Source organism: Manis javanica, chromosome 4 (genome assembly GCF_040802235.1).
Source record: "Manis javanica isolate MJ-LG chromosome 4, MJ_LKY, whole genome shotgun sequence".
NCBI lineage: Eukaryota > Metazoa > Chordata > Mammalia > Pholidota > Manidae > Manis > Manis javanica.
The window spans coordinates 160,840,753-160,857,009 of NC_133159.1; the positions used below are offsets into that span (position 1 = coordinate 160,840,753).

A 16,257-nucleotide genomic window follows, 5' to 3' on the forward strand; every position below is an offset into this window, starting at 1 on the left:
GAATGGGGTGGGGTCACAACCGCCCAACTTTCTAAAAGATCAATTAAATCGTGCTACTCCAAGCTCCTCTTCAGTGGTGAATTAGGATGGGATACAGGTGGAAGAGGGTGCACAGGCTTATGAGATTGCTCCAGCAGTTGAGAGAGAAGAGCAATGATAATTATGGCTGTGAGGTTGGTTGGCTATTGCTGATGATCAGAGAAACTCCAAAGAAAGAAAATTTGAAGGAGACGGGGCTGAAGAATGGTAGAATGCCTGGGTAGGGGAGAGCTCCGGAAGAGGAGCACAGCCTCCCAGGACTCAGGATTCAGTGTTCCGGCTAGGACACTGGGAGGCAGGCCTGAGGCCTTGCTGGGAAGGACTCCTGGAAGCTTGGACAAAACTATGGTCTACAGCAACTGAGTTGAAGATGCCTGAATTGCCTCCACAGTTTTGAGAAAGGAGGCAAAAGGCTTGGAGCGATGGGCACACCAGAGTGAATTATGTGAGACAAGAGCACCCACCAGACGATGCGCGTCCCTTCAAGAGCCCAAAGGACACTATTTTCCCAGAGGAATTAGGAACGTCCTAGTGAGGAGACATGAGCATTGTTCAGAAGCTCAGTGGTTGTCCTCTTTAGGCCAGGGTTGATGCAGGAGATGGACCCAGGCTACCTAGTGTCAATGAGGATGGCATAATCACAGGACAGAGGAGAGTAGGTGGCACCTAACCATCGGAGGCAGAGTGGCTCACCTGACTGGTCCAGAATTTGGAAGAGCAAGATTAGAACATCAGAGACACTTCTGGGGAAGATGGAAGTAGATGGATCTATGGAGAGGGCACAAAGTGTGTGCATCTTCATGGCCCACAACCGTACCCAACCAAGGGCATCCACCTGAACAGCCGGGCAGACAGGATGGCTCATCCAAGGGAGGTCAGCCAGACACAGTCTTCGGCTACCCCACGCTTGGGATAGCTGAAATGGGGTCTGTATACCAGTGTGTCTCAAACTTTGTCATATGTGAATTGCCTGGGGACCTTGTCAATTAACATGCAGATTCTGACACTATAACTCTGGGTGGATCTGAGGGTGCATTTCTGACAAATGCCCAGAGATGTCAATGATGCCAGTCCACAGAACACACTTTGAGTTGCAAAGGGCCTCCCTTTCTCACAGAACTCCCCAGTTGGAATAAGCCCCAGTTGCCTAAAACGCCCTTTCATCAGCCTCCTCTGTTCTTAAGTCTCTGCTCCCACAAACAGTGATTCCTGGGATTATCTTCCAACCAAACTACTTGTCTTCAAAGACTATTCCAGATCTGAGGGGCCTCTTCCTGAAACAGTGGGTGACTCTCACCCCTCCTATATCCTTGCAGCCGGTGCACAGGGTCAGATCCCTGGAGCAGAAAGGATCGGGGAAGGGAGTCTTTCTGAGCATGGGCTCTGGAAGCCCTCAGGCTTAGGTCCAAAGTCCAGCTCCACAACCAGAGGTTAGACCCTTGGGAGGGTGACTTAACCCACCTGGGCCAGTTTCAACATCTGACAACCATTTATCAGATCACCCACCACCCCATAAAGGTTTTGATAGGATTAGGTAATGTATTTAATAAAAGCCCTTGGCACATCACTCAATATCAGAGCCCATTCTCTCTCCACTTTGCCTAGCAAAGTGCACACGTGCACACACATTCACATGTGTGCACACACTCATGCCCCGTGAGAAAGACAAGTGGAGTCTGGGCCAGAGAGCACACAAGTCCTTTATTTCCTGCACCAGCACGTACACAGGCTGACAAAGTGACGGGAGAGTGCGAAGCCCTGCAAGGGAGCAGGGCAGGCTCCTACGGGGGTCCTAAGCCCCAGCCTCCAGCGGTTAATGAGCACAGGGTGGGAAAGGGCAGAATGCTGAGAAGGAAGCAGTGGGCACAAGGGAGGACTGTGGTGAGGGGTGAGCAGGCCCTGGGCAGGAGCCTGGACACTCATAGGCCACAGGCAGGGAGGTGGGGAGGCCCAAAGGCAGAGAGAATCCTCAACCACATGTACAGACACTTCTGGTTACAAACAATAATTAGGGACTGAGAAGAAAGGGCCAAGAATGGGGGAAGAGAGCCAGGTCCCTAAAAGCCAGCAAGGACTTGGGAGCCACCCTTAATTTGGGGGTCAGTGGTGAAGGGCATATGGCTAGAAGGGTACTCAGAATTCCTTCCTTCCTGCACCAGGGCCTGAGCCCTGCCCCAGCTCAGAGCTGGGTCTAGGAGCTAGCAGGCCTCCCCCTGGGCTTCTTGCGCCCCCAGGGCCACCACATGATCCAGGCCCAGCAGCCACAGCTTTTGCACCAGCTGCAGAAGGACAGCTGGTTTCTTCAGCCTGTCCCAGAAAAGGGTGGAGCCTTGGGCCCTTAGGCTCCGGCCCAGGTTCATCAGGACAGAGGGTGGGCTGGCGACAGACAGGGGGTCCCATGTTGGAGGATGGGAAGGAGGGTCTGGGGTGGGTGGGGCCTCTGCAGGCTGCTGGGAAACAGCAAAGCCTGGAAGAGAAGGGGAGTGGGAGTGAACTGGGGCCTGAGGACCACAGGCCTGGCCTGGACAGCGGGATGGGGCTCGGGCCTGGCCAGCTTTATCAGAGACACAGCCACCGCTGACAGCTATGCAGGCTGCCCACCACCCAGACACAGAGGTCGCCATTCGGTTTATACCTGCACAACCTTACATGGGAACACTGACGAAGCCGCCCATCAGAGTGGGGACAGGCCAGATGTAATGGGGAGGCTACCAACAGATTATAAACTTCACAGCTGACCCAGCAGGCCAGGCAGGCACCAGAACAGGGACAGAGGGAGAGGTGCACAGTGATGAGAACAGGTTCAGATCTACTCTACCTATGTGACCTTGAACAAGTTAGTTAGCTCTCCCAACCTCGGTTTCCTCAATAACAAAAGGGGATAATACCACCTACCTACAGTGGGATGAAGAATAAAGGCAGTACTGCGTGTCTCTAAACCGTCATGAGCTCCTTGAAGGCAGGGCTCATGCAGACTAGCACGTGGGTACAGCTCCCCAGTCTTTGGGGTTTGTAGCTGGGGAGAGGACACCCTGACCCACCCCCTACCACCCTGTAGGAGACCCTAGCCCACCTCAGACTCACCCAGGGGACTGGTCCAACTGTGGCCCTTGCTGGTGGAGGCCTTTGTCCCAAAGGCCTGGGTGGCCCCAGAAGGCCCCTCTTCCTCCCAGGCCCTGTCCTCCTCCAGCCTCTGAAAGCCCCGGGTTGGCGCCCAGGGCTGCTGCTCCCCGCCCCTGCCTCCCACGTTTGCTCTGGCCTGCTGCTGCCATGGCTGCATGGTTGGGGAGCCTTGGGGAGGGGGGAGATGGAGGTGGGGAAGGGGAAGAGGCAGGCAGAGACAGGGGGGCTGAGGCGCAGTGGGGGGCTACAGTCCCAGGCCCTGACCCCAGCCCAGGCCCCAGGAGAAGGGAGGACATTGATCTGGAAGCCTGTGCAAATCCCAGATGAATGAGCACTGGGGCCGCAGTGCCCACCGAGGGAACGTGAGGTGCCTGTGCGAATGATACACGAAGCCCATGCAAACAGCACGTTGGGTGGGGCCAGGCTGGGGTAAGTGAGCACTTGCGGGGCTCACCCACCCTCACCTCTCATCGGCTTGACGATCTGCAGCTTGTCCGGCTGGTGGGAGGGAGGCCCCGACGGGAGCACTCACCTTTCTGGAGCGTCTTCTGCCTCAGTTGCTGCCTGTAATGGGTATCCTGCCAGTTGGCCAGTTGCTGGAGGACATACTTCATGTCCAGGTGGGAGGAGCTCAAGCCACCGGCCTCCAGGGCTGAGGCCACCACGTGCGTCTGCGTTGCCTCATCCACCTCTGGCTCCACCTCTTCCCAGGCCTCAGCCTCCTCGGACACTAGCTCTGCGTCTTCTGTCACCCCTTCCTCAGCCAGCACCACCTCTTCTGTGGCCCACAGCTCCTCCTCTGGCATGAAATCTTCCACCACAAAATCCTCTGCTGGCATCAACCCCTTCTCAGCCTCGATCCCCTGTTCCTGCTCTCGCTCCTCACTGTGGTGCAGCTCACATCTGGCCAGGGAGACAGGAAAGTCTTTCCATGCCCCCAAAAGACAGCCCCAGCCAGAGCCCCCAGCCCCCATCTTCTGCTCCCCTGGGGCATCTCCAGTCACTGGGGCTGAGGCACTGTCCTGCCTTCCTCCCCATCCACACACAGACCCTGATGGTTACTCCCCCGTTCTGTCTCAGCCAGGGGAAAGCAGAGCTGGGTACCAGCCTCAAGGCTCCAAACACCCAGCCCATGGCCACCGACACTCACGGGCCCTGCCTCCCCCAAGGACCCGCCACTCTGCTGCACAGAACAGACCGGTAGGGGTATGTCCCCTCTGCCCCCTTCTTCCTTGTTTAACCTTCACAGCGCATCCCACAGCCAGTTGCCATAGGAACAAATCCACTTTAGAAAGGCTTAGACAGGCCAAGTGACTTGCCCAAAAACACACAGCCAGTAAAGGGATCGAGCTGGGACTCAGTCCCAGATGTTCCCAGGTCCTACACCAGAGCTCATTCACCTCTCAGACACCGGTCAGGGGAAAGGAAGGCTTCAGTCCCCACGTGGAACAGCCTTAAATCAGATGGCCCCTAAGGGGCAAGATCTGAAGGAAAAGGGGGTAGCCTTTCCAGAACCCCTCTCAGTCCAGCTGGCCCCAGAGAGCAGGGCCTCCTCCAAGGTTGCGGGTCACAGAGCTGGCTACAGGGAGTTGTCTGGCTGCTGAGAAGGGCAGGTGGCAGGGAGCCCCTGGCCAGCTTACCCCAGGCCTGATGCCTCCTCTGTGGTCCTTTCACAATTCCTTCAACAGAGAAAAAGGCCTGCACTGTCCCAAAGCAACACTGGCTGAAACTGCACAGCCCCTGGGACCCCGACATGCAAGAAAACTCCCAGGGAGAAATGATAGTACAAGGCCATGTGGGGAGAGAGAAAAGGGTGCCAAGTGGAGGCCTGGAGGCCTGCAGGAGGAGGCATGCCACAAGCAAAGAAGGTGAGAAGCATGAGGGGCAATCTTCTCCCCACTGAAGGAAAGGTAAGGGTTAGGGTGGGTAAGGCGAGGGTCAGGGGGTCCCAGCAGCACACACCTTTCCATAAAAAACACAGGGTCTGAGATAATCCTCCTTATGGACATTCTGAGCTCTTCGGCCAGGGTCTCCTGGAAGCCAGGAAGTGCTTCCTACAGTGGAGAAGGGGGACACTACCAGGGGATCCCCACAGAGCCCCTGCCCATACTTCTGGGCACAAAGGGACAGAGGGCAGGAACCAGCCAGCAGGGCCGAGACACAGGAACCCAGAATGGAGGGCGGGCGGCCAGGGCATCCTCACCAGAGGTACAGTGTATGCACAGTGGGTGACAGAGCTGCTGGTCACCAGGGCTTGCTGGCGGAGGGTCTTCACCTCCTCCTGGGCCTCAATCAGCATGCCTCCACACTCCGTGTACCTCACCCGCAGGTCCTGCAGCTGGGAGCCCACCCACAGGTTCTGTTGGGACCCAGGCATGTCCAGCAGCGAGCCGTGCCTGCTCTCCCCAGGGGGGCCAGGATGCCTGGGCTAAGAGGCAAGAAGCCCAGACTCTAGATCCACATAACGACATGCAGGGGAACCCTGGGCAGGTCCCTGGACTCCACTCCTCTCAGACCCCTAACTGAACTGCTACCTGCCAGGCCCTGTGCCAGATACTGAGGGCACAGGAAGGGACAGACCCAGGTCCTAATGCAAGGAGCCCATCCTCCCAAAAGAGTCGGGTGGCTGACCAAGCGCCTCGGGTTGCCCACTCCAGGCCAGGGGCTCTCAAGGGCCAGGGAAGGAGTCCAAGGGGAGCCTCACCTCATCCTGGAGCTGCATCTGGATTTCTTTCTCTGAGGCCAGCTGCTGCTGCAACTTCTTGGTCTCAGCCCCATACTGGAAGGACCCAAGCCCCATAAGCCCCCACCCAAGGCCTCCCCACCATGCACTCCCCACTTCCAGCAAGTCTTCCCAGGCACATCAGTGGGTCTTTGGCAGCCCTCTAAGTAAGAAGTCATGTGGAATAGGCCAGATAAAGTGGGGGAGTCATGGGACCCTGTTCCCCCGTTGGAACCATGAGTGTACAGGATGCAGGCTCTCTGAGGTCTCCTTCAACTCGGACCAACGGAGAGAGGGACCTCGGGCCTGGCTGAGCGGAGAGCTCCATGAAGTGGAAGCAGGGAGAAGAGGGCTTGAGCCCCCTGGGGTCATGATAGGAGGAGGGAACACTGCACACACCCTAACGCACCAGCTGGCAGCGCTGCTGCAGCTTCAGGACCTGGGTCCGCAGCTGGGTGACCTCCCTCTGCTGCCGGTCATGGTTCTCCATCCTGAGCGCCAGCACCTCCGACAGCTCAGCCATCTGCTGGCTGGCCTCCGCTGGGGAGAAGTGAGGAGAGGTCAGCCCTGGCTCCCCTAGCTTTCAGGGACCAGTTATGGCCCTCATGGGTGCTTTTGTCCACCCACACCCTCAGCTCCTGCAGAGCACCCTTGGGTTCCCCAGGGCTCAGCATCCCTCACTCAGGTCTGCCCTTCAGTAAACGTTTATTGATTGACACGAAGCAGGGCACTGGGTGAGCAGTGAGCCCACACTGAGCTCAAGTCTAGGGGAAGGAGATCACAGCAGTGCATACTGTGGGCTGTGATGGGCAAGCGTAAAGGGCATGCTGGGACCATAGCCGTGGCACCCAGCTGGGCCTGGCGAGGTCTGCGAAGGTAAGACCTCTGCAGGGGCAAGTGGGGTCGGGCCAGGCGGAGGGCAAGCCTGGTGAGGCAGGTGTGGAGGGGACAGGATGGAGCAGTCACTGACGCTGGGAGGGAGTGGCTGGGGCAGCCAGCAGGACCAGGATCACACTGCCTGGGGCAAGGGGCTTATTCTTTGGCTGATGAGAAATTAACATGGGGTTTTAGGCAGAGGAGTGACATGGTCAAATTTGGTTTTACAAAACTCTTTTGGGCTGTGTAAGGAAGGACCTGGAAGGGCAGAAGTGGAGGCAGGGAGACCAGGTAAGAGGTGGCCTGGGCTAGAGGCTGTGAGGGTGGGAAAGAGGAAGACTTGAGCCTTTCCTAGGAGGCCGAGGCAAAGGAGCTTGGGGGCTGACTCCCACACCAGGGACCTGGGGACCAAGGTGGCCATTCAGGGAGTTCAGGAGCCAAGGGAAGAAAAATCAGGTCTGAGGTAAGCAGAGCAGCAGGAGCTCAGCTATTGCCACCTTGCATCTGTGTCTCACCAGCTACAGTTGAGCTCCTGAGAAACAAATGCCTCTTCAGAGCTGCACAAGGCCAGGCAGGACTCTGAATCACCCCGGCCCCAGCACCTCAGAGTGTCTGGTCTCTGGCACACAGCTCCCTCCCTTCCTCACTTCCAACACCCTCTTTCCACCTGCCCCAAATCACAACAGGAGACAGGTTTACAGAAGACCTGACAGCTTCTGTATGGCTCTCTGCAGTGGGCACAAAGCATTTTCTCGGCTGTGCCTCTGGAGAGGACAGCAGAAGCAGAATTATCAAGCCCCATTCTAAAGGGGTCGAGGAACTTGTCCAAGCTCACACAGCTAGGAAGTGCCCAAGAAGGAACTTGAAGTCGGGTCTCCAGACTCCAAGTCCTGAGTTCTTTCCTCTGCTCCTTAGGACAGCCTTCTACCCCAAGTTACAACTTCACGTACAAAATTGCTCCACACAATCCAGAATGAGCATCTGCTCCTCCTCCTCAAGGGCATCCAGGTGAGAGGCCTGGAGGGAGGAAGAAAGGAAGGGGCAGGGAAGTGAACACCGCCCTGCCCGCAGGTGCACCCTCTTCCCCATCCTCACCTCTCGCAGCTGATGGTTCTCCTCCTCCAGCAGCCTCAGCTGCTCCTGCAGGGCTCCCAGCTGCAGGCAGTGGTGCCCTGACTTCACCTCTGTCAGGGGGCTCCTAGGGGAGGGAGCGATGGGTGGCAGGGCACAGAAGCTGGAAGGCCCGGTTCCGAGCCCCAGCACAGCTTACTCGCCTCCCCCAGACTAAGTGTGCTGGTTTCAATTAGCCCAGCAACCCTGCTGGCTGGTACAGAGTCTGGGCCCCTGCTTGCCAACAAGGCACGTGATGCTCAGAGAAGGTGCTGCCCAGGTACTGAGGCAGGACACTCACGGCTCAGGGGGCTCATGGGGACGGCCACACTGATGCTCTTCCTCCTCTTCCTCCTCCTCCTCCTCCTCCTCCTCCTCCTCTTCCTCCTCATCAGAGTCTGAGTAGAGCTGAAGGAGGTCATCCCGCAAGCTTACCTGGTGTCTGAGCTGTAAAATCTGGCAGTAGGGGGAGGAGCGCTGGGTCAGGACACAGGCCGGGCAGGTGCTGGAGGGCCTGGCTCGAGGGGGACGTAGGTGGGTGTGAGACAGCACACCCCACTCCCCCTCCTCTCCACCCAGTTACCTCTTCCCCGGCCGAGCCCAGCTTGGCTTCCAGCTCGCTGTTCTCCTCCATCAGAACACTGTTCTGTTTCACTAGGGACTGGCCAATGCGAGCCGCCGCGCTCAGGTCCCGCTCTCTCTGTAGAGGGAGCCCTATCAGTGAGGAACACTTTCCTGCTTTCAGATAGACAGGTGGGAGAAGCTAGGGGGTACAAAGGTGTCAGAGGGAAGCTAGGCCACCAGCGGAACCCTCCTATCCCCTAATTCTCCAGACAAGTCTGCCTGTAACCCACTGTGGGGCTTGACTCAGTTTCTCCTTATGGAAAAGAGCAAATCAGACAAGATGGTTCTAAAAGCTCTTCCCACCTGGACTCTCATGTATACCAGCCTCTGGGGCCATATAAGAGCTTGGCCCCAGAGAAGTGATCAGGCAGGAGACAGACCAGACTCCTATTCCTACAGGACAGAGTTAATGTGGGGGCCTGGCTGAGGCTTGGGCTGGCTCTGGGAGGGAGGCAGCACACACCTCCTCTAGCAAATTTAACATCACTCTGACATCTTCTTGGGTGACCTTCTTGGCTGGCAGGGGTCGATCAGGACACAGTGCTGAAAGAGGAGGTGGGGCAGCCAGGTCAGGAAAAAAGGGACATATGCCACCCCACATCCCACTGTCAGCTCTCCCCCAACAAGCGTCACCAGTGAGGGAGGAGACTGAGCTCCCTTCCTGCCTGAGCATCCTCTCCATACTCCCCAGGTCTCAGCAGTCCCTCCACTGCTCCCAGGGCCAAATGGGCTCATTTTTTTTTCTGGAGGCAACTGGCTGAAATAAGATCATAGTTGTCCAGGCTCAGCTGGAACGGGGTTCTCAGAACGTCAGGATCCCTGGTGCCTAGGTGAATGCAGGCAGCTAGTGGAACTACAGCCCCACAGACTGACGCATCACCCCTTACCCCGAGGGCAGTATTGGCCAGCTCACTGGAGCCTCATGGGTCCATAAAAACAGATGCAGTCACCCACCCTGCACCTGTTGCGTGTTGAGAGAAGAAGAGACTTTTCCAGCACTGTAGGGGTCACCTGAGCCTCTAGATCCAATTCAGAGATCTCCGGAGACCCAGGAGAGGATGCGACGAAAGAGGAAGGGAAGAAGCCTGAGGCCCTTCGCATCCCTAGGCTGGGGAAGGCCCGACCTCGACGCCCCACCCCACGAGGGCCAGGAGGTTGGGAAAACTTCCCCCTCGGCCCACCCACCACCCCAGTGCCCTCTCGGGGGGCCAGCGCGGGCTCAGAGCACGCCGAGAAGCGCCCTCCCGCAGCCCCCGCCCCTCTCCTGGCACTGCGGTAGACCCGGGAAGGGGGCACCGAGAGTGTGCAGATCTGCCGCAGTAACAGGCGCGCAGAGCCGGGCGGGAAGCGCGCGGGCCCCAGAACCCGACCCACGGATAGAAATCGATAGAAGGAGAGAAAGAGATGGGAAGCGGCCACCGGACAGGCACCGCAAACAGTACATCGCGAGTGGGTGCTGAAGTGGGACAGAGTGCCCGGCAGGGCTGGGCACCTGGACCCGACGGGTTCACCTCCCCGCTGGAACTGCCCTAGTCCCACCTGCTCTGGGGTCCTGGAGCCCAGTTTACCTTCCTCCAGCTCCCGAATAAAGGCAGCGCGCTTGGGGTCCGACTCCCCGGGCCCTCGGCCCACGTAGGCGGCTGGCGTCTTCCAGATGCCCGCCGCCTTCCCAATCCCCAGGCCAGTGGCCCGGGGACGAAAGGGCCCTTGGAATATGAAACGGGTCCACGGCGCATCCGAGTTGCGGTGCACGGACTGAGCAGTCCGTCCCGAGAATGCGGACGCTCGCTGGGCTCCTGCCTCCGACCCAGGTTCGGAGGCCCGGCGAGCTCTGGCTGGGGGTCGCGAGACTGATGAGGATCCGGATCCTGCTCCCTGTCCAGTAGCCGGTGGCTGCGCAGGGGCGGGTTCAGGCTCCGCGGAGGGCTCCGGAGCGGGATCGGCTGCGGGAGGGGGCGTGGGGGTGACCGCCGCTGGGTGCCCGGGTCCGGGCGGGGTTCCAGCGCAGGCCCACCCCGGCTCTTTCGGGCGCATCTTGAGTCCGCAGTCGGCTGCCGCAGCCAGGCGTTTATAACCTGTGCCTGTAGCTGGCGCCCGCCAGGTCGAACCACGCGCGGGAAGGGGCGGCCGAGGGGCAAACACTGGTGCCAGGAACCGGAGGCCGCGCGGGAGAGGGGTCACTGGTGGCGGAGCAAAGTGCAAAAATAAGAGAAGAGCAAGGAAGCGCGGAATGGAGGTTCCAGGTGGTTCTGTGCGCTTGGGTTCCGACTGCGGGGCTCCTTCTCCCCTCTCCACCTCCGGGGAATGGTTCTGCCCAAAGCCTCCGCTCCTGGGGATGTGGGTGCAGGACTGGGAGGTCCCTAGCTGGGGGCACCCCTCGCCCTCCGCTTCAGCCCGGGGGTTTCGGCTGCCTCCCCTGAATTTAATCTGTGAGTTAGGGCAGCACTGTGGCTTCCCCGTTGGCCACGAGATAAATCCAAACTCCAGGACGGTTTCAAAGCGCTGCCCAGCCTGGTGCGTCCCATCTGACCCTCGCACTCACACCCCCGTGCTGGAACCCCTCCACAGCCCCCTTTCTGATTTCTTAATTCGTCTTACTGACTTCCCTTGAGCTTTACCTCCAGCCCTCATTTACTTGCCCACCTCCTTCCACCCTGGCAAACACCTGTTCTTCCGGGAGACCCCGCTTAGCCGTCTCCCCGTGAAGCCTCCTCCTACCCTGTTCCCCACCGTCCCCCTTACCTGATCGCCGAGGCAGTGTCCCTGTCTCCGAGGCCAGACCTGAGCCCCTTCAGCGCAGGGAGCGTGTGCGTCAGAGCTCAACGGGGGACAGGATACCTGCGAGGGCCACCGTAAGTCCTGAATGAACTGTGGGGCCATTTCCGTGCCTGTGGACTGAGGAACATACAGGCCAAAAGGAGAGGGCTCTGGCACTGATTTGTTTAAAGCCTTGAGATCACTCTGGGTGCTCCAAGTTTCTTCTCTTCAATACCCAATCAAACCACCAAGTCCTGCTTAATTTACCTCCTAAATATCTCTCAGATGTGCCCTGTCCCCTACAGCCCTGCTGCTGTTGAGGCTTCATCCTCTCCTAGATTATTGTGATGCTCCCCACTCCCCCTCCTCCCCCTCCACATGATTGTCCATCCCACGGCTCTCACTCGTGCTCCTATCTACGTTAAGGAATTCCAGAAGCTTCTCTTCCCCACAGCCACCACCGCTCTAAGCCTGAGCCCAGAACAAGGACTGCATCTGGGACCCAGTACTGACAATGTGCCTGGAGGGCCAGGTGTCCTTGACACAGCGTGGAATAGCAGACACAACCCAAGAAGAGGGTTCAGAGTGTCCTGTTCATCAGCTTTCCAGTGGAGAAACACTGTGATTAATAAGAATGTTTCCTTTTATCTGGGTTCACTCATTCGTGTCACAAATATTTATTGAGTGCCCACTATATATGCCAGGCACTGTGCCAGACAGAGTCTCAGGCTACAGTAGGGAACAAGAGAAACTAGATCCCAGATCTCCTGGACTTCGGAGTCTAAAAAGGAAGACAGATAAGCAAGAAGACAAGTTAGATAATTACACAGTGTGGTGAGTTGTCTGAAAGAAACAGACAAGGAGCTATGATTGAGAGAAATGGAAAGTACCTATCTGACAGGGTGCTCTAGGTGGGTGGGAGCAGAGAAATCATGAATCCAGTAATATTTTGCATTTTAGCCCACATTACATTGGGTGTTTGTATTTCAACAGATGAATGGGGGGGCATAAACATGTAATCCATAACATCCTTGTCTCTTAAAAAAAAAATAACAGCTGTATAATTCTCATACAATAAAAATCACCACTTAAAAGTGTCCAACCCAGGTGCATCAAAATGCTCAAAACAGACCTACCATTTGACCCAGGAATTCCACTCCTAGGAATTTACCCTAAGAACGCAGCAATCAAGTTTGAGAAAGACAGATGCACTCCTATGTTTATCGCAGCACTATTTACAATAGCCAAGAATTGGAAGCAACCTAAATGTCCATCGGTAGATGAATGGATAAAGAAGATGTGGTACATATACACAATGGAATACTACTCAGCCATAAGAAGTGGAAAAATCCAACCATTTGCAGCAACATGGATGGAGCTGGAGAGTATTATGCTCAGCGAAATAAGCCAAGCGGAGAAAGAGAAATACCAAATGATTTCACTCATCTGAGGAGTATAGGAACAAAGGAAAAACTGAAGGAACAAAACAGCAGTGGAATTACAGAACCCAAAAATGGACTAACAGGTACCAAAGGGAAAGGAACTGGGGAGGATGGGTGGGCAGGGAGGGATAAGGGGGGGGAAGAAGAAGGGGGGTATTAAGATTAGCATGCACGGGGGGGAGGGAGAAAGGGGAGGGTGGGCTGCACAACACAGAGAGGACAAGTAGTGACTCTACAACATTTTGCTAAGCTGATGGACAGTAACCGTAATGTGGTTGTTAGGGGGGACCTGATATAGGGGAGAGCATAGTAAACTTAGTATTCTTCATGTAAGTGTAGATTAAAAATTAAAAAAAAAAAAAAAAGAAAAGAAAGAAAGAAAGAAAAGGGGGATTACTCCTTAACAGGATAAAACTATTGGTAAATCAAAGATCAACGCATGCTTTAAATATCCTTAATGTTGATCACTTAAAGGGTGTCAGATGATCAGCTATGGAGGTACTCTTTTCTGATAATATTCCTTTCTCGTAATTAAAAAAAAAAAAAAAAAAAAAAAGCAGTTACTGTGTGCTGACCTCCAATGAGTTCTGCACAGTGGTATAGAGGGCATGTCAAAGTGTGGGCAAAGGGTCTGTTTATTTCTACGCAGAAGATCAAGGCCTAGCTTGGATACCCAGAAAATGAACTAAGATACGATATGAGGAGGAGCTTCTGGCATCAGCACTCTCTGGAGGACCTGTGCCGGGGGATGATCATCAAAAAGCCTCCACAGGGATCCGGACGATGCTGCGGTTGTGGCTGCATCCAGCCCACCGTCTCCTGGACTTGCCATAAGAATGAGGAGGGAGATGTCTAGGCTGGCATGTGCATACAGTGAGACAACGAATTTGACCGGATCTGTACTGTTGGAACTCAACCAGGAGTTGGGAGGGGTGCAAGGTGTAGCACTCCAAAATCTCATGACTATAGACTATCTATGGTTAAAAGAACATATGGGATGTGAACAGATCCCAGAAATGGGCTGCTTTAATTTGTCTGATGGTTCAAGTACAGTTGGACAATATCCATCATATCATAGATAAATTTTCAAAAATGCCTAGGGTGCCTAAATGGTTTTCTTGTCCTCACTGGACATGGATGGTAATTATAGATTTGCTTTGTTTATGTCACCGTATTCCTATTATGTTAATATGTGTGTACAAATTAGTTAGTAGTTTAAAACCTATACATACTTAAGGTACTCTACAAGAAGATATGTCAAAGAAATAATCAATCCTCCCAAGTTTCCTTCATATGCTACATCTATAGCTTTTCTTCTTCCTTCCTAATTACAACCCTTAAATAGAATTCGTACCTCATATCGAATTTACCGAGTATCATAATTCCTCCAGGTGGTAAAGATCAATTGGAAATAGAGGTATTGTTATGAACTCATTTCTGAACTATATGCATGCAGAAGCATTCTCATGTAATGCGTGTGTGTTTGTGTAAGAACATCTTCATCAACCAGGAGTTGGGAGGGGTGCAAGTTGTAGCACTCCAAAATCTCATGACTATAGACTATCTATGGTTAAAAGAACATATGGGATGTGAACAGATCCCAGAAATGGGCTGCTTTAATTTGTCTGATGGTTCAAGTACAGTTGGACAATATCCATCATATCATAGATAAATTTTCACAAATGCCTAGGGTGCCTAAATGGTTTTCTTGGCTTCACTGGAGATGGATGGTAATTATAGATTTGCTTTGTTTATGTCACCGTATTCCTATTATGTTAATATGTGTGTGCAAATTAGTTAGTAGTTTAAAACCTATACATACTTAAGGTACTATACAAGAAGATATGTCAAAGAAATAATCAATCCTCCCATGTTTCCTTCATATGCTACATCTATAGCTTTTCTTCTTCCTTCCTAATTACAACCCTTAAATAGAATTCATGCCTCATATCGAATTTACCGAGTATCATAATTCCTCCAGGTGGTAAAGATACCTCGAAACAAGTGCTGGGCATAGAAGCCACAGGGCATAAATCTGCAAAGAAGTAAAAAGCTAACCTTTGCAAACAATATGGCTTCTCTCTCACTTACCAACTTTACATTTCCCTGTATGGCCCCGGAAGATGACTGGTTAGCCAGAGACGGGTAAGATTCCTCAAGGGAGGAACAACCTAAGACAGGCACAGTCGCAGGGGGGCCATCAGGTGAGAATTTGGGGATCAACAGAGGTGAGGCTCAGAACCTCACCCCCCCTGCTTTGAGAGAAATCTTCTGCATCCGTGGATGTCTTGCTGCCCTTGTCTAGCCTGGATTAATACTTAGTCCATAGGCACACACCTGATCATCTGATCATCTACATTTGCCTTCTTACAGCACTAAACTATGTTTTCTACCTTTATCTTGCATCTACCTACCACTTCAGCATTTTATTAAAAATAAAAATAATAATAATAATAGGAGAAATGTGGGATCAACATATAAATCAAGTACAAAAATCAAACGAATATTCATATTTGACCTGATTGTTTATAGGTCATAATGCATGATCAAAACCGAAAGTTTCTGTGATGAATGCCCTTGTACTGTTCACCATGTAAGAATTTATTCACTATGTAAGAATTCGTTCACCAGGTAAGAACTTGTTCGTTATGCTTCAGAAGATTGGAGACTGACGAGAATTAGGCTTGAGATGGATTAATGATTGTACATTGAGCGTTGACCCCCCTATACTGATTTTTATTGTTGTTAACAACCATTTGATCAATAAATATGAGAGATGCCCTCTCAAAAAAAAAAAAAAAAAGTGTCCAACCCATGGTTTCTAGTATATTCATAGAGTTATGCAACCATCTAATCTAATATCAGAACTTTTTTTATCACCTTCCCCAGCAAAAACCACGATGTTCATTAGAAATGACCCCGTTTCTCCCCCACTGCTGCTCCCCAGGCCCTGGCAGCCACTTTCTGTCTCTTTAGATTTGTGATTTTAAATGTTCTAGAAGTTCTAACAGCTGTATTTTAAAATCTGACCTTTTTTTTAAACTTAAGAAGTGAATGATATAGAATTTAAGTACATGTAAACAACAGCATTTTAATCAAAAGAAGGTCGAATACAGTTAAATTCTCCTAATGTAAGTAAGGTATTTGCATTGTCTGGAAAAAAGGTAAAGTATCAACCAATATAAGAATTGTTTGGTCAGGACTATATGTTGTGACATCTAGGCTTACCACTAAAATAATAATAAAGGAGCATGCAACTTTCAAGTTAAAAAAAAAAAAGTGAATGAATTGTGCTCAGTGAAATAAGCCAGGTGAAGAAAGACAGTACCAAATGATTTCATTCATCTGTGGAGTATAACAATGCAAAAACTGAAGGAACAAAACAGCAGCAGACTCACAGAACCCAAGAATGGACTAACAGTTACCAAATGGAAAGGACTGGGGAGGGTGGGTGGGAAGGGAGGGAGAAGGGGAATAAGGGGCATTAGGATTAGCACACATAATGTAGGGGGGACACAGGGAAGGCAGTATAGCACACAGAAGACTAGTGACACTATAGCATCT

General features: G+C 53.2%; 1 protein-coding gene across 6 annotated transcripts; it reads right to left on the bottom strand.

The window, feature by feature from the left end:
* Window positions 1–1,721: 1,721 nt before the first annotated feature.
* Window positions 1,722–12,522, bottom strand: HAP1 (huntingtin associated protein 1). Of its 6 annotated transcripts, XM_037019779.2 has the most exons (15): window positions 11,237–12,519; window positions 10,063–10,674; window positions 8,958–9,037; window positions 8,454–8,570; window positions 8,172–8,326; window positions 7,856–7,958; window positions 7,711–7,777; window positions 6,294–6,424; window positions 5,867–5,941; window positions 5,366–5,590; window positions 5,125–5,216; window positions 4,803–4,841; window positions 3,695–4,065; window positions 3,124–3,330; window positions 1,722–2,506 (listed from the first exon to the last, which is right to left on the bottom strand). In XM_037019779.2, exons 2-15 carry the CDS (start codon window positions 10,526–10,528, stop codon window positions 2,238–2,240), a joined length of 2,397 nt encoding a protein of 798 aa, XP_036875674.2. In that variant the 5' UTR covers window positions 10,529–10,674; window positions 11,237–12,519; the 3' UTR covers window positions 1,722–2,237. The 6 variants fall into 6 exon arrangements, with proteins under 6 accessions (XP_036875674.2, XP_036875675.2, XP_073091694.1 ...); XM_037019780.2 differs by having other exon boundaries at window positions 5,125–5,195; window positions 10,063–12,522; XM_073235593.1 differs by having other exon boundaries at window positions 10,063–12,519.
* Window positions 12,523–16,257: the final 3,735 nt, after the last annotated feature.